Genomic DNA, 18,483 nt, shown 5'->3' with positions numbered 1-18,483 from the left:
AGGAGAAAAATATTAAACAGCTTGCTGCTGTTCTTCATTTTGCTTGTCTTGCCGGCTAGCTTGTTTATTAGCATGACTTGCGCCACGTTTATGTGCTCCTTGCTCTTGTCATGTTGTCCAAATAAAGGATGGTTAACAAGAAAAGTACCCAGCATGAACAATGAATTTGTTTACATTTAATCAGAGCCACAGTCTTTCTCTAACTTTAACTAGAGTACCTTTAGTTGCTTAAAACTATGAGGTGGGATCAGTTATAACTGTGCCTCCAATGCAGCTTGAAATGTTTCTGCAGCTAGTATTCAGACAAATATGCAACATGTAAACATAACACATCCATAATACATATTTTGTATGCAGAAAATGATTTGTGTAACCTGAACTAATATACATCAGGCATGAGCAGATGTCTTACATGCTGCCTCGTGAATCTGCTGCAGCCTGAATGAAGGACAGCTGTGCCGAAATTGATGATTAAGGAGTATTAATGAAAATTATGAAATGACAGAAGAGGTTTAATGGGGAAAAAAAGGAATGAATGTTGTTAATTGAATTTACCATCTAATTATACCTTAATATTTGTAGCTTGACCTACTACTCTGAGTTGAGATACAAGTATGCATGCAGTGCATGCATCGTACGGACTTTGTAGAAGATGAAGTGGTTTGTCTGAGCTTGTTTTATCAGATAATCAGAGTGATATTGAGTCTTTGAAACTTCCTGTTGTCTCATGTTGCAGAAAAACCCAATCTATTAATCACCTTTAGGGTTGTTGATCATTTTTCCACTTTCCTCAGAACTGCATTGAATATGTAGATGAGAAAGCGACTTAAAGCAGGGTGATCGGACCGATCATTCAGACATCTTCTGAAACATCACTATCATCAGGTCTACAGTGAAGTCAACATGAAGACTCTCAGCCTGATGGTGGGACTGCTGCTCGTGGTGTTTGCAGTTTACCACAGCGATGCCTGTAAGTCTGTGTTAGATTTTTCCCAGATATTCTTGTTTTCACACACAAAATACGAGTAATTCTGAACATCTTATCTTGCCATTAGAAATTATATGTTGGTTATTTTTGTCATCTATCTGTGTGATTTATGCATAAACTTTTAGTTAATTTTTTTTTTTAATTAAAAAAGCAGCTAAAATTTTCCAGCATCTTACCATGCCTTAAAAAATATCATAGTATATTTTTTCACTGTCTGTATATGTACAGGTAGCGTTGGCCTTACCTAAAATAAATGTAATCAGTGTGTAGCTGTATCCACTGAAAAAAGGTCTTGTTTATAAATAAACACACACACACACATATATATATAACGAAATTACATAACACTGACGCTAAACGCTAGCTAGCCTAGTGTGGCAAAGTAAGCAGAGTAGCAGGAGTTTCAACCCTTTTTAGACTTTGACTAATTAAAATCAATAAATAATGTATTTTTAAAAAAATAAATAATGCTTTTTAAAGGTAGTTAACTAGCTCAATTGGACCAATAGGATGAACAAGACTTTTTAAAATTGTTTTTGCAGTGATGACGCATGAACCCAGAGTTGCCAACTTAGTGTATTTGTCACTATATTTAGCGAGTTTTAGAATTAGAATTCAACTTTATTGTCATTGCACATGTCACAAGTACAAGGCAACGAAATTCAGTTTGCATCCATCCAGAAAGTGCTTTAGCCATAATATAGATATATTACAGAATATGGATCTATTATAGGTATGCTACAATGTACATGGTATGAAGGTATGTTATGAATATACTATAACTGTAAGTATGTACGGGCTATAGCTGTAGTGAGTGTACAAGCTATGTACAGGCTATGTACAGGTTATACATATGGTTAAAAATGTGAAAACTATACAGATTGTAGATATACAGTTGCGAGTATTAATAAACAGTTGTAAACAGTTGTAAAACTATAATTATCGTATTGTACAGTATGATTGTCTATGCAGCATTTACAGTAGTGCAGTTGAGATCAGTGAGACATATGGATAATTTATACAGTAGTTATATAAAGTGCCAGTAGTTGTGAGTAGTGGTTCAGTCCATGTTATTATTGTGTGTATGAGGGTTTTAGACCCCCTTAGCAACTTTTTTTCTAAAAAGCCAGCAAAAGTCGCCAGATTTGTCGCTGCAGCGACAAATCTGGCGACTTTTGCTGGTGATAGACGTCACGCAGCAGTCGCCCTCAGCTGCTGTCAGAGCAGGAGATGTTCACACCGTCCAAACTGCAAATGAATGACTGTTACGCAGTCAGTTCTTCTTTTACTGTTACTTTTTGTGGATCACAACGTTTAAAACTACCCGCTCAACTAAAAAAAAAAAAAATCTCCGCCAGAGTGCCTATTTCGGGTCACTTTTCTCAGTTCCAAGCAAGATAAAGGAGGAGGGTTGGAATTGTGACATTATAAAAAACAATAAATGCTAAAAGAAATGTAACTTGTTGTTCTCCTGGCTGAAGTTTCTGTGTAGCTAGCGATCACGTAGCACATGATTATATACCAGCCAACCTCAACTTCAGTAACCCTACAAACGTCCCTACTGTTTAGTTTTCTGTCTTCATTTATGTCAGAAGTGATAGCGGAGCTGTATGTTTGAATTCAGAAATCCCTCAGTCAGAACATAGTATATTATATTTAGATGGAAACTATCGAGTTAACTCCCTGCTAACTTTGAACTCCGTTAAACTTTATAAATTCAGTTTTCATGGATGCCTGGATGTTAAACCTAATTGTTACACACTGATCATTTTATTACAGATGAAAGAATTTAGACAGTTTGTAACTCTCAGTGATGCCGCAGTGTTCGTTTGAAGTGGAGAGTTCGGACCCAGAAACAGCTAATGACGTCAGACTGAAAGACCCTATTTTTGTTGCCTGATGAGCATTAACCTTAATTATATCTGGTATGGTGGAGAAGTCATTAGAAGCAGACACAGCACTGAGCAATCCCTGTTTTTCTGTTATAGCTAAGGCAGTGATTTCACCTGACCTTTGCTGTTTTCACTTCTTTGACAAACGGATCCCAAAGGCGCACATCGTCTCCATCGTGAAAACTCACAGTCAGTGCTCCACACCAGCATTTGTGTAAGTTTGTCTTTCACTGTCTCTTTGATTCGATCACTAATGTTTGCCATGAACTAATGTATAGGTGATGTATGATCATCCACATTAAAGCCATAACTCTCCTATTAAGAGTAAAATGTGTAAATATGAGAGCAAAATAATGATACTGATTTTTCTGCAGGATCAAGACACCCAGAGGGCTTTTCTGTGTGAAACAGACTGTGAAGTGGGCAATGGAACAATTTGTCAAACAAGAGAGAGCGAAAATTGAACCAATGCTACAGTTAACACTTCAAAAATCACAAAATACTGTCACTCCATGAAGTTACTTTGTAAACTGTTGCTGGAATTTTAACCCCTTCATTCTTTACCTGCTTAATTACAGCTGCAGAATATAGAAAACATTTATTTTATGCTGATTTCATTTTTTTTTTACATTATCACAATATCAGCTTCATCATTTGGGAATTTTGTTAATCCCGTATGTAAAACTCAGTTGATAAAATGTCTTCCCTCATTAATATCCCATAATCATCTGAAGGTGGTCTTACTGTAAGATGGGAGCATTTAAGAGCCACATGAAGTGCCAGACGACATAAAGTTAGATGGCAGGATTAGTGAGTGCAAAGATAGAGTGCTGAAAAAGTCTCCAATGTTTTGTTGACTAAGTAACTCCAGAGTTCCTCTTCTGGAATTCAAATTGAAGTGTGGGTTTTCATGGCCTGTAGGTGTAATGTGTAGGTGACCCCATACTTTTGTCCATATAGTATTCTGCACCGCCTACCTTCCCTTAAACCATGTTGACCCAGGTTGATGTGACAGTGTCTCAAAGAGCCTCATTTGATGAGCAAAGTTTATGTTAGTCAGCACTCTTAGGCTTTCTTTAAGCAGATCTCCAAAGCTTTGAGGTGTGTTTGGCTTCAATATCCTGCTGCAGTGTGAATTCTTCTCCACAAAGATCTACATCACTGTTGGAGCACATCTCTGAAGAATGGATCACTGCTTGCCCTCAGTCAGGGTGCAGCTGATTCACACCAGGTGTTCAGCTCTGGGTCTGGAAACACCACCAGACCCAAACTCTCACTGTCTGATCCACTGTGGTGTCTCTCCCTCTCCTTACAAAGGCCCTTGTTTTCCTGGCTCTAATCTCTGAGAGTGATTGTTAAAAACAATTTCAAATATTTTTGATTATTTTCAGGTTCAGATGAAAGTTTTGCACACATTAAATGTGTTCTCAGGCTTTTGGATCTAGCTATGTATAACATGTATCAAATCATGTGATCATTTGTCTTCACTGTGTTATTGTTATGCTGCTACAGTATATCTAAAAAGATTGTATATGTCTTTCTTTATTATTTTGCTTTATTCTTCATTAAAGTTTCATTTCACAAAGCTCAACGACTCCATCTGACAGTGAATGTAAAAGTGTTTTCATGCTGTGGCCTTTGTTTTGGAATTCATCAGTATGCTGGTTATGAAAATGTGTTAATAGAAGCAGTTGAAGGTGAATGTGCACAATGTGACATATTTATAAACTGCATATTTTCCATGTGGGAGACGGAGTGGTGAGAATGTTACTTCGGTTCTTTACAGTTCCCATAAAGAGGTGGGGCATTTTAAAGGGAAAGCATGTTAAGAGTTCTAATTATGTCAGTTATTTTGTAGACACTGACGATCCTCTATTTCTACTAACATATCTGAACTTTTAACATTAATTTTTCAGTCAAACAGTCAGTGACCTTTCCATTTCTTGCAATTGAGGTAAAACGATTTGTAGTATCAAACATTTCTGTTGAAAAGCATTTAAAAATGACTTCCTTGTGGTTGTATATGACCACCAACCAATCAAACTACATTTTGCACCATATCTACTGTTCAACTCATATCTAATCAGCCAATCAGCCAAAGGAGATTTAAGGGACTTTGAATGTGGTGTGGTTGTTATTTGCCAGCCGAGCTGGTCTGAATTTTTCATAAATGGCTGATTTACTTTCTGTTTTCCCACACTTTAGGGTCTCTAGGGTTTACAGAGAATGGTCTGAAAAATATCCAGTGAGCGGCTGTTCTCTGGGAGAAAATACTTTGTGAAGGCCAGAGGAAAATAGACTGATTTGAGCTGATAGAAATCGAACAGTTATTCAAATAACCACTGCAATAGAACATACTCAATGTCACTTGTGTCAGTTACAAAAATTAAAATTAGACTGAAATTTGTTCTGACTCACCAAAATGAGACAATAGACAATTTGATAAATGTTACTTGGTGTGATGTGTTTAGATTTATTTAGATGTATTAAAAACTCAGGTGTAGGTGTTGGTTGCCTGGATCTTCTTCTTTCCATTCAGCTGACTCCTCAGGACTTCTTAGGCTGTCTAAGTGGCCTCGTCCTACTTCCCATTTGCCTGTGGGATTCCTAGGTATCTGTAGCTGTCCTCGATGTCTGCAATGTTACCGTCTGGTAGTAGCTTTTAACCTGTCCTGCAGCTTTTAACCTTGGGTCAACACACCTGAGTCAAATGATTAGGCCTCTGGAAACTTTAAGACATGTTGAGGAGGTAATTTAATCATTTAAATCATCTGTGTTGGATCAAGGACATGTCTAAAACCTGCAGGACACCGGCCCTTGAGGCCTGGAGTTCCCCGACCCCTGCTGTAGATCCTCGTGGTGGGATCAGTGAATCAATGTCTTGTTCACTCCTGGCATACAGCATGATGTCATCCATGCAGAGGAGGTGGCTGATGATTGCTCCATTCTGTAGTCGGTATCCATAGCCAGTCTTTTTAATGGTTGCACTGAGGGGGGTTCAAATCTATGCAGGACAGCAGTGTTCACAGGCCACCTCCTTGGTACAGCCCACACTTTATGGTAAGTTGTGCCACTGGCTTGAAGTTGGCCTCTAGTGTTGTACACCACATCCAGTATTGCGCAGTCTACTGCCTTGGTGGAGCTGTGCTCACATTGTCCCCCTGCCACTGATAGTATAGCTTGGATGGTTCAGTAGAGTTCAGTTGCCTTCTGTCTATCTGGTATACCTCTTCAAGCAACTTGCCGAGGCTGTTAGTCTTTGCTCGACTATTTCTAAAACCATAAGATGGAAGACATGTAACCACAAAAAGATCCCTGTTAATTGAATTTTTCATCAAATTATACTGTAGTATTTACAGCCTGACCTATTAATCTGCGGTGTTTGAGACATGAGATAAAGATACTGCATGCATTGTAAGGACTTTGCAGAAGACTCATTGGGTTTTTTCAGCTTGTTTTATCAGATAATCAGATTGATATTCTGAAACTTCCTGTTATCTCATGTTGCAGAAAAACCCAATCTATTAACCACCTTTGGGGCTGTTGATTGTTTTTCCACTTTTCTTAGAATTGGTTTCGATGTGCAGATTAGAACGTGACTTAAAGCAGGGTGTTCGGACTGATCACTTCAGACATCTTCTGAAACATCAGGATCATCAGGTCTACAGTGAAGTCAACATGAAGACTCTCAGCCTGACAGTGGGACTGCTGCTCGTGCTGTTCACTGCGTACTACGATGCCTGTAAGTCTTCTAGCTTACTTTATTGTACTGTGAGCGCTAAATTTTCTGTATTTTCATGATTAAAACCAAAATGGAAAAATGGAAATGATCAAATGACTAAACGCTCGAGAAAATACCAAGGGTTAACAAAGGAGCTTGAGAAGATGTGGAGGGTCCCAGTGATAATCAGAGATCTCTGTCCAGAAGAGCCTAGTCCTAGGAGCAGCAAAGATACTGCACAGGACCCTTAAGGTCCCAGGTGTCTGGTAGAAGACCTGAGTTTGAAGGTTAAAGATCGCCTTGAGGGACAGGTCTGGGCTTCTTTGCTTCGTCTTCCTGCAACCTGATTTGAGAATAGTGGCACAAAATAATGGCTTATGAGTGGATATTATTATTGTTATTATTATTATTATTATTATTATTATTATCATTATTATTATTATTATTATCATTATCACATTCTCATTATTAAAGAAAGCCTGAGCAAATAAAAGTATTTTTAAAAAGTCACTATTTCATGAATTTTATTAATTATATTTTACCCCAATACTTTTACTAAGAGTATTATTTGAGACTATCAGCGTTATTGGTTCTATTTCCAACTTAGAATGCTGTGCTACTTTCTGATGTAAACTTTTCTCAATTACTTTGTTAATAAGGTGATGGACTTGAGATTCAAAATCTCCTCAGATGCCTCCCCTTATGCAGATGGCCTCAGTGCCCTGGGTCATGTATTTCTTTTTCTCCAGTTACAGCTACTGAGACAAGGTCATCTCACATCCTATTTTAAACACGGTAACTCCTCTACTGAAGAAACAGAATCTTGATGCCAGCTCTACTTGTCATCATCAGCCTGCAGATTACAGATTCTTGGCCCTTTTCCGTTTGGCTTTCAGAGGCAGCGCTTCACTGAGACGGCAATCCTGGAGGGTGTATAATAATCTTTTAATGGCTTCTGGTGTGGGGAATAAGTCTGTGATCATTTTGCTTGATCTCAGTGCAGCCTTTGATATGAAGTTTTGGCTGGTGTATCTGGCTTTGCCTTAGACTGGTTTCTACTTATCTTTTAGGACCTTCTCTGTTAGAACAGACAGGTTCTCCTTTAACATTGCCCCCCTAACATGTGGGGTTCCACAGGGTTCAGTTTTGGGTCCATTATTATTTTCTTTCTACGTTCTTCCTTTAGCCGGCATTAATCAATCTTTTAGTGACATTTCTGTGATCATAGCTCCTCCTGAACTACATGCTAAAATCAATCAGGTTCTTGCTTCTTTCTGTCCAACTGCTAAGTCAAATATTTGGAGTAATATTTGATTCTTCTCTGGGCCTTGACTCGCATGTAAAATCTTTGTCTCGTTCCTGTTTCTTTTATTTAAAGAACATCTCTAAATTGCGACATATGGTCTTCTCAGCTGAACTAGAAAAAATGTCCATGCATTTGTGTCATCATGTTTAGATTATTCTAATGCCCTGTTTACCAGCTGGGTCAAATCATCTCTTTCTCTCCTGCAAGCTATACAAAATGCTGCGGCCAGTCTTCTCACACATTCTAGCAAGCAAGCTCACATCACTCCTATTTTATATTCTTTACATTTGCTCCCAATATAATTTTTTAATCCAATTTAAAATTCTTGTTTTAACATACAGAGCAGTAAATGGCCAGACCGCAGATGATTTATCTCGGCTTAAAATACACTGCTGCTCGTTGTCTCCGTTCCCAGATTCAGAGTTTGGTGGTTGTTCCCCGTACGGGACTAAAGACTAGAGCAGACAGAGCGTTTCAGTCTGTGGCACCAAGGCTGTGGAACAGTCTACCACCACAACTACGTGTGGTTAAAAACTTTTCTGTTTAAACAGGATTTTTGTTGAGAATTTATTTATTTTTTACTGATTTTTTTTATTTTATTTTAAAACTACCAATTAACCTTACCGTATTTTATCTAATCTTTTGTATTGTCTATTTAAGATACTAATGTTCTTGTTTATTTTAGCCTTTTGTGTACAGCGCTTTGTGACTGCCTGTTTGTGAAAAGCGCTTAATAAATAAACTTTGAACATTTACTTTACTTACTCTGTCAGATCCATAATTAACAACAATTAAAACGTATTAATAACAATTAATAAGTGTTTAAAATATTTTTCTTACTCAGGCTTTCTTATTTATGTGTTCTGTTTTGCACTTGTGTTGGATTTTTCCCAGTTTTTACAGGATATCAATATTTTTCAACATGTTATTATAACACGAGAAATTGTAGGTTTTTTATTTTACATGTTGGAGAAGTCATTAGAAGCAGACACAGCACTGAGCAATCCCTGTTTTTCTGTTGCAGCTAAGGCAGTGAATTCACCTGACTTTTGCTGTTTTGAATTCTTTGACAAACGGATCCCAAAGGCGCACATCGTCAACATCACCAAAACTCACAGTCAGTGCTCCACACCAGCATTTGTGTAAGTTAGTCTTTCACTGTCTCTTTGATATGATCACTAATATTTTCCAAGTAAGTGTTGTATGATCATCCACATCAAAACTGTACTTCTGCTGTTAACAGTAAAATATGTGAATATGAGAGCAAAATAATGATACTGATTTTTCTGCAGGGTCGAGACACCCAAAAGGCTTTTGTGTGTGAAACAGTCTGAGGATTGGGCACTGAGAGAATTTGTCAAAAGAGCACAATAAATGCATCAAAAATCTGCCATGGCTCCAATAAATGTCACAAGCCAGAAATCATCGGTCACTGCATAAAACTGCTTTGTAGACTCGAGGCAATGCTGGAGTTTCAAACCTTTGCACAACTTACTCGCTTAAATACTGTAACTTTTAATGAAGAGAGAATGAATTTATTTTTTCTGTGTTTTCAAATGTTTGCAAATCACAAATTCAGTTCAACTATTTGGGTAAAATTTTAAACCTCAGATAAATTAATTTCAGTATTTAGTATATGGACAAAAGTATTGGGACTCTTTGAATTCAGGTGTTTTCAGTCTTGTTGCCACAGGTGAATGAAATCAAACATAGTTAACAACGGGTCATTCTAAAGCACTCCGTGAGCTCGACTGTGGCACTTCATGACATTTCTTCCCTCCTTGATCATCTGTAAATGATATTACAGCAAACTGAAAGTGCTTAAGAACCACAGAAATTCAAAACCACCTCCAGACTTAAAGTCTCCTTGCAGGTTTGATCCACTGTGGTTTCACTTCCTCTGCTATTTATCTCCTTACACACTCATTTTCCTGGCACTAATCTCTAACGCAGAGTTAAAAACAGTTTTAAATGGTTTTGATTCCTCAGACTTTCAGATTATTTACAGATTCAGATGAAAATTGTGCACAAATTAGAGATGTTCTCATACTTTTGGATCCAGCTGTATATATAACAAGTATTGAAACATTTTTCATCATTTTCATTTTTTTCACTGTCTTCATTGTTATGCAGCTACAGTATATCTGAAGCACTTATAAATCACTCTGTATCGCTCTGCTTTATTCTTCATTAAAGTTGCATTTCATAAAACTAAACGACTCTGACTGTGAATGTAAAAGTGTGTTTTCATGACCTAATTTTTGAAATTGATCCAAATGCTGGTTATAAAAGTTTTGTCAGTAGAGTTTGTACAGCTGAAGGTGAATGTGCACTATGGGACTAAGAAGACATTTTACAAAGCCATTAACTGAAAAGGGAAAACTTTCCTGAGCTGCTCTAAAGTTAAACTTGTTTATCTGCACAAATGCTTTCTTACGCAAGTGCAGTGTGGAAACTGAACAGACTGTGTGGTGCTGCTAAGTCTGTTTTATTTAGCAGGTCAGATTGTTTTTAAAGGTTTTATTTTCATATTCATAAATGAATGGGAGGAGTGGAGATTACTTTTGAAAAGAAAACCCTGTTAGATACTGTTACTATTTCAGTTATTTTGCAGACTTTGACGATCTTCTACTTGTGCTTATTTAAGTTAATAATTCATCTTACCTTTTATCATTATCATTTTGGATGTTAAATGTACTTTTTGCAGCAGTTCATTGTATTTAAACATGATTAAGACGAAGTGTTGAAGTTCAAAGTGAGCATCAGAATGTGTTAGTGCCAGACAGGCTGGTCTGAGTATTTCAGGCATATCAGCTCTGCTGGGATTTTCTCACACAGCCGTCTCTAAGGTTTACAGGGAAAGGTCTAAAAAAAGAGAAAATATCCAGTGCAGCTCTCAGGGGAAAAATGCTGTGTTGATGTCAGAGGTTGGAGTGTGTTTTTCAGGCTTTGCATATTTCAGCAGGTCAATGTTAAACTGCTCACTGGATCTGTTACAACAACATGGCTTTATAACAGAAGAGTCAGAGTGCTGAACTTTCCTGCCTGCAGTCCAGACCTTTCACCAGCTGAAACATTTAATCCCTCATAAGAGATAAGAGATAAGATAACCTTTATTAGTCCCACGCGTGGGAAATTTGTTTTGTCACAGCAGGAAGTGGACAGTGCAAAAGTTATATAGCAAAATTAGAATACAATAAGAATAGAATAGAAATAAGAATACTGTACACAACTGTAAAGAATAGAATAGAATAAAATATACAATGGAATAAAAATAGAATGCAAATGCTTTATACAACTCATGAAACAAAATATAAGACAAAGAAGAACAGCTGAGCAGCTAGAATCCTCTCAGACAACATTGCTCTCCCAAAACTCCAGCAGCTGCTCTCCTCAGCTCCCAGATGTTTACAGACTGTTATTAAAGTAAAGAAGATGCTCAGAGTAGCAAACGTGGGCCTGTCACAGTTGTGAAAAACAGTTTGTTGATCTTGAAATCATCGCTTCCTTTTTTTTGTTCACATTTTTTTGTTTACGCAGCATTCCACATTTTACAAAATTTGGGTTGTAGTTGACCTTCGACCTTTAGGTGAAAAAAATCAAAAATACATAATTTCATTGCATACAGTTTTTGTGTATAGTCAGAATTAGTCAAAGTGACCTATAAAATGAAACACCGCAAATAATTAGTTCATCCTTGAGTCCATGTTTGTCATATCTGAGGAAACTGGAGTATCTGACCCTGCCTGGAGCCGACAACAAAACATAAAAAGGTTACCTTTTTCCCCTCAGCTGGCATCTGTAGGAAAATATAACCTCTTGTCAGATTTTCAGTCTTTTTCTAAGTAGCACACACTAGTCCAAGAATGTGATTATTAAATTATTTACAAAGGTCTATATGTTGTGGGGCAAGAAAACATGAAATAAAATAAGATCGGGGTCACATTTAATCAGAATCAGAAATACTTTATTAATCCCGAAGGAAATTATGGGTTACAGCACGCTAAATGGCACATGCGCACTTACAAAGGAACCCTGTGACCAAACATACTTTACACATACATCACATGGGGGAAACATGTCAGAGAGGTAGGCTGATAGGGAAAAAAAACAAAAAACGAAAATACACAACATGAGGTGAGAGGAGGAGAAAAAAAAATTCCACTCAGACTGAGCTCCTACTGGGAGAACAGTTTGAGAACAAACAAAAAAACCACCCCCCACAGAAACACAAGACAAGCAACAGGTGTGGGTAAGGGTAAGAGAGAGCCGGTGTAGACAGCACATCCGGTCCTGCAGCATGTCTGCGCTGGTCCAGTCGACCGCCATCTGCACCGGGAGGCAACAAGCATCGAAGGCGTTTGGAAAGGGAGGGGGGATGAGTGTGTATCAGTGTATGTGTATGCGTGTGTGTGTCCTGAGTTTAGCTGAGAGAGTGTCCTTCGCCCAGCCAGGCTAAGTAAACAGTCTTCCAGCCGACCCAGGTGGCCTTGCGTAGGATAGGAAGGAACAGTCTAAACACCGTCTGTTCTCAGGGTGAGAATTTGTCATGTTCAGCTCCAACCTTGAGACCACAGCTGGCGCCAATATGGTAGCTGCATGAAATGATGGTGGTATTCCTTTAGTGCGAACAACTGCATGTCAATTTCATAACCGATCTAGCAGTCCATCACTGGTCTCTCAATCTCCTGTTGGAGAGCCGTGAGCTTCTCTGAGATCTTATCTGTGCTGCGTTCAATGAGCCCATTTTGAGAAGTCACGACTCGTCCCATCGCTTTAATCACAGAGGGCAGCCTTGTGGGGTTTTGAACAGCCGATTCTGAGCAAAGATGAAAGTTCATCAAACTTCTGTCATATTAGATATTGTTTATTGCAATAAATTCACACTAATTATCTTCAAACTACCAGCGAGAACGACTATACTCCCGGAGAGCTGAAGTTAAGCTTGTTTGCTGTGGTCACAGGCTGACTTTTGCGTGTTTCAGACCAGCGATGATCTCAGCAACTTCAGTACAGTTGTGGTCAGAAGTCATGTGCATGAACATCATGGTTGTTGTGGGCTTTTAATGATTTTGCTGAACCGTTCTTTTTCCAGAGTGATTTTACACCTTCAAATATTAACATACATCCACTTAAATCTTTTATTAGTGGTGCTGAAAGTTCTTCAGCGTCTTTCAACTACACAAGGCCTATTATTAACTGATTATGGTTGATTACATGATAGAAAACAGCACTCAGTAGATTCACCAATACTTAAAACAAAGTCCAAGGAGCTAAGAGTTGTTTGGCTACAATGACGGTATATTTGCAGAAATAAAGGTGAGGCTTTCTAACCAAAGAGCACTGGGTCATCTGTCACACATGGTGGTGCTAGCATCATGGTGTGGGGCTGTTTTGCTACCAGTGATACTGATACATTGCACAAAGTGGACGGACTAATGAAGGAGGAGGACTACCTCTTCCACCTCACCTCAAATGAACAGCTGAGTGGTTGAAACCTGTACACAGTTGGGTGTTCTAGCAGGACAATGATCCCAAACATACATCAAAACTGTTTCAGAAATAGACAAAGCAGGTTTACATTAATCTTCTAGAACAGCCTGAGTTCAACCCTATTGAAACTTTCTAGTCTACGCTTTAAAGCTGAGCATGGGCCCAGCTTTTAACCATAAGAAACCAAACAATTTAAATCAACTCTATCATTTCTGACAAAAAGTGCTCATATATTTGGCCATAATTGTACCAGAAGCTTGTTGATGGCTAATAAAAATGTGTGGTTGAGGTGCATCTTGGAGAGGATCGAATATTAGTGGCGTTTGGACTGCACACAAATCTTGTTTTTAAGTCATTCAAGATAATACGATGTACAATCATTCCAGCATAGAAGACCAGTTCAAAGAAATCATTAATGTCCAAAATTACCATGATATTCATGGCTGTGATGAGTGTCTGTAAAACTTCTGACCACGACTGCATGTCTGCAGGGGACTGCAGGGTCTTCAGATCAGGTTCACAGAGAGCACTGATGCTTGCTTTTCTATGAGTGGAATGAGAAAAATGTCAGTGTACACCTGTGGGGTAATGACTGTCATGTCTTCTGAACTTTTGCCTGACGTGTCCCCCAAATCATAAATAATCTGGGAAATTAGCTTATTTTCTTATATATGTGGTTCATCAAACCAACAGCAGACAAACATTCCAGCATCGTCTCCATCACTGACCATCAGCTTCAGCCCACTGCAAATGTATTTTCATCTGTTCAGGTTTCAGTGCTGGTTTTAATCGACCTGTCTGTGTGTAATTCCATTTCATTCAGCACATTTGTTACAGCTCTGTCACACGCACTGAAACAATGACTCCTGTTTCTTTATTTTCGGTGTTTTCTCATTTATTTTCTGTTTTCAGTGCTTTGAGTTTTCTGTGTAACCTACATGAAATCCAGTCATGTTCCAGAAATGACTGAGCATGCAGCTCGCGGTCCCTCTAGTGGTTGTGAGGGTTATCTGCATGCTTGTCCGCATGGAGGAAGAAACAGCTCTTCAGACCATGTGAACGAATGTCGGTGAGTTAGGATGAATTACGGTGCGCTGACAGTGTTCTTAAGTTTGAGTTGCCTGTTATTTGTACTCATTAACATGTAAACCAGCGGAGACACTGAAAATTTGTAAGATGGATTTTTTTCTTGCATCTTACTTTAAGCCAGAGCTGACTTCATGAGGAAGTTAATCCTGAGGACTCACGGGGTGCAAGCCCTGCGTGTGATCTACTAACCTGGCATGTACAAATGTAATACCGGGGTCGTGCCAAAAAGCGTTTTCTAGCATTTTCCATCAAATATTAGGGGAATTTAAACTTCTATAAATGACTTGATAACAATCTAAGTCCAAAATATTTCTCATGAATGATATGAAGTCATTTTGAGTCAGCAACAACTTCCCTAACACAAACTAGACTAGAACTGGACTTTTCAAAAAACTGACTGTCAGTTTTTTGAAAAGTGACTTTTTTATAGTCTTTATTTATTTAGGTCAAAAGTTTCATTGACATTAAAATGTGTTTTCAAGAGAGATCTACTCAAGAGGGACACAGAAAGTTTAAGAAATATATCATTGCAGTTCCATAAACATACTTTAAGTGACCAAAATGGACTGGATCGATTAGAATCTAAAATCATAAAGATACTACAAAAACAGGTAATTTCTTTATTTTATACATAACCCCTTTATGAATCCTGTTCTCTACAGTCTATTTACTGATATAAGTAAAAATATCAGACGTAAAACACACAAACAAACAAACAAAAAAAAAACCTCATTGAACCATCAGATATCACTTTTTGGCACAGCACCAGCTGCTGCTGTTCACATGACAGGTAACGTCCTTTTGACTTGCTCTCACCAGGATCTGCAGTTGTGCTGTAAACAAACAATGAAGCCCAATTTGAGCAGAATATCAACTGAAATGTTTAACAAGCTAAAATAATAAAGTAGATCAGCTCCTTGGCTGGCAGCTGCCAGCAGACTAACAGCTCTGAAAGGTAAAATTAGCTGATAATCTCAAATGATCTAGCCTCAACACTTTGTAAGTCACAGCAATGTCCCCACACTGCCTGAAACAAAAGTGTCACAGCAAAGTGTGTTTAAAAACCTTCACCGATGACTTCATGAAATGAGCTCTTTGTTTTCTTTCTGTCACAGCAACACAAGCCTCATTTTTGTTAATGACGAGCTGCGCTGTTGGAGCAGCTGTGTGTGTGTGTGTGTGTGTGTGTGCGCGTGTGTGTGTGTGAGTGTAACATCACGACATCAAGAACACTGTGCAGTTAAACCTGTTTTTATTCTGTCCTGTCTCCAGTAGAAGAGTTGGCAAAATATAACATTAGAAGACAATGTCAGAAAATAATACTAAATTACACTATTATCACCGTTTTTTCTACAGATACTGTTAAGGGTGCTATCATGAGGTTTTTAGGTGCTTGACGGCCCCTAGAAAGCTCTAAACTTGCCTGTGCTTGATATTTCCAGTCTGACCTACTTTGAGTGTTTGTGATGTAAAACCAGTGCGTGCATGCAGAGTAAAGAGTCTGTGGAACGCTGGGCGGTTTGTTTGAGCTCGTTTTGTCAGATATTCCCAGCGATGTCGAGTGCCTCGCGCTTCCTGTTGTCTCGTGTTGCAGCAGTACCCACTCACCTAACCACCTACTGGGTTTTTGAGCACTTTTCCACTTTGAACCACTTTGAATGTGCAGATAAGAACATGTGAGCAGACTTAAAGTGAGGTAATCAGACAGATCACCTCAGACATCTTCTGAAACATCAGCATCATCAGGTCTACAGAGGAGTCAAGATGAAGACTCTCAGCCTCACAGTGGGACTGCTGCTCGTGCTGTTCGCTGTTTGCTCCTGTGATGCCTCGTGTAAGTCTGTCAGCCTACTCTCTGCTCCAGACTGGAGGGAAATTCTACTGTAACCGCCAAACTCTGCATTTTTCCTCTAATTAGGTGAATAAAACAACCAATCAAATCAAGAAATACTTTCAGTTTCATGTATTTTCACTCCTGTGTCCCCACAGCAGGAAATGCAGTGCTCTGTATTAACCCTTTCATGCATGAATTATGACAACCTCAATCAGGGTTTTTTTTCTTAAGTATTTTTATTCATCTTTAGGCATGAAAAAAAATCTTGTATCTGAACTTGTATGTGCATTTTTTTTAAATATGTACTTTTTTCATTTTTTAAAACATGGCAGGGTATGGAGTGACACATCAGTGTCCAGTGTAGTGGCTTTTAATTATTTAAAACATATGAAAGTGTTTGTGATGTGTTGGATGCAGAAGTCTCCACATGCAGACACAGCACTGAAACAAATCTCTGTTTTTCTCTCACAGCTCGTTTAGTTTGCTGTTATAAGTTCTTTGAAAACAGGATCCCAAAGTCACACATCCTCTCCGTCAGCAAAACCTACAGCCTCTGCTCAACACCGGCATTTGTGTAAGTCTGTGATTTACTGTCTTTTTGATACAGTTACTAATATTTGCCAAAGTGATGTGTTATCCTGCACAGTGAAGCATTCAGTCAAATCTGTGACTTTGATCCAGAGAAATGATCCAGATTTTTCTGCAGGATCGAGACACCCAGAGGGGAGTACTGTGTGAGGCAGACTGTGAAGTGGGCAAAGACTGAATTTATCAAACAAGAAACAAAGAAACAATTAACACATCAAGCACCTGCTGCAGCATCGATGAATGCCTCGAGCAGAAATACATCAGCCACTCCATAAAGTCTCTTTGTAAACACGAAGAGCTGCTGAACCTCTGCATACTTTACCTGCTTAATTACTGTTAATAATACTGAAGAGAGGACACATTTATTGAGCACTGATTTCAGATCTTTCCATTAAAAATCATAATATTAAATTAATAATTTGGTTAAGATGTTAAATGTCAATACTGACATGTATGTCAGTAATAAAGTTGATTAACAAATTGTACCTGACTCTTGTTGTTTAAAATCATTAAAGATACATCGTTAAAGGTACAATCATTCCACCCTGGGAAAAGACTAGTTCAAAGAAGTCATTCAAGTCCAAAATTACCATGATATTCAGGATGATACTTCTGACCACACTCGTTGCAGTGACTCCCGGGCTAGGCGAATAACTTCTGCAGATCCTAGGAACAACATCCAATATCTCTGTCCAGAAGAGTGCAGTCCAAGGAACAGCTAAGATAACAGCCATTATGGCCTACACATTTTCACAATAAAAGCCCTGTTAAAAGAATCAAATGTTTGCAGGGCCACAGGGCTTTTAATTTGAAATGACCCAGGAAATCCAGATCCAGCGATTGTAAAAGAGCCATGAAATAAGTTCAAGAGTGAATCAGGAGCTCTAAACTGAACTGTTTCCAGCTGTTTTGGCACAGCCTACAAACACAAGCTTCCCTGTCGCCAGAGCTTAATTGTCTTTATGTTCTATATTTAGTTTTTAAACATTTAAGTTTATAACACTAAACACACAAATCTACACAAATGAGGTGATTTTAATTCTCTCCAACTGAGACTGAGCTTGTAGCTAGAGGTCCCCCTAGTGGCTGCGAGGGTTATCTGCATCCATACAGTCAGCAGCTCTTCAGCAGACAATGTGAATAAATGTCAGTGAGTTAAGATGAATGACGGTGCTTTGACAATGTCCCCCAGTTTGACAAATTAGACAAAATGTCAGGATGAAATTCCTCGAAATCAGACAAACTTACTCATACCAAGCTGACAGCAAGCAAGCTACTTACCAACTATCATAAACTTTAATGATAATTCAAACAAACTTGTTTTTTCCCTTTCTTTCTGACTGAAACACCCAGACCCGTAACACAGAGCCCACTGACAGAGTCCTCTCAGAGAGGCAGACACTCAGGTAGCTTATATATAACTAGCTTAGTTTGCCAAACAGAATAGCAGTAGTTTCTATCTCTTAGGCCTAGAAAATAGAATAGAACAGCCTTTTATTGTCATTGTACATGTACAACAAAACTGTGGGTGCGCTGCACCAACTGTGCACAAGTAATATATGAATAGTAGGA

At 38.4% G+C, this 18,483-nt stretch overlaps 1 protein-coding gene and 2 long non-coding RNA genes across 4 annotated transcripts in view; all 3 read left to right on the top strand.

Annotated features, from left to right (window-relative positions):
* LOC100711446 (uncharacterized) overlaps window positions 1–4,471 on the top strand; it is a 34,242-nt gene extending 29,771 nt beyond the window's left edge. Inside the window, exon 6 of the long non-coding RNA XR_002062690.2 lies at window positions 3,255–4,471. This is a non-coding gene — a long non-coding RNA (uncharacterized LOC100711446). The remainder of the gene's footprint in view (window positions 1–3,254) is intronic.
* Window positions 4,472–5,719: 1,248 nt separating this feature from the next.
* On the top strand, window positions 5,720–10,123 carry LOC100711174 (C-C motif chemokine 3). Its single transcript, XM_013265636.3, has 4 exons — window positions 5,720–5,940; window positions 6,449–6,622; window positions 8,932–9,049; window positions 9,200–10,123. The coding sequence occupies exons 1-4, from the start codon at window positions 5,859–5,861 to the stop codon at window positions 9,279–9,281; spliced, it is 456 nt and encodes a 151-aa protein (XP_013121090.2). The 5' UTR covers window positions 5,720–5,858; the 3' UTR covers window positions 9,282–10,123.
* A 4,270-nt stretch (window positions 10,124–14,393) lies between these two features.
* Window positions 14,394–17,396, top strand: LOC100710909 (uncharacterized). 2 transcript variants are annotated; one of them, XR_265858.2, is made up of 4 exons: window positions 14,394–14,469; window positions 16,156–16,323; window positions 16,795–16,897; window positions 17,030–17,396. It is a non-coding gene; the product is annotated as an uncharacterized LOC100710909 (long non-coding RNA). The 2 variants fall into 2 exon arrangements; XR_002062691.2 differs by lacking the exon at window positions 14,394–14,469 and having other exon boundaries at window positions 16,002–16,323.
* Window positions 17,397–18,483: the final 1,087 nt, after the last annotated feature.

Source organism: Oreochromis niloticus, linkage group LG7 (genome assembly GCF_001858045.2).
Source record: "Oreochromis niloticus isolate F11D_XX linkage group LG7, O_niloticus_UMD_NMBU, whole genome shotgun sequence".
Lineage (NCBI taxonomy): Eukaryota > Metazoa > Chordata > Actinopteri > Cichliformes > Cichlidae > Oreochromis > Oreochromis niloticus.
This window is presented reverse-complemented; position numbering and strand designations above follow the sequence as displayed.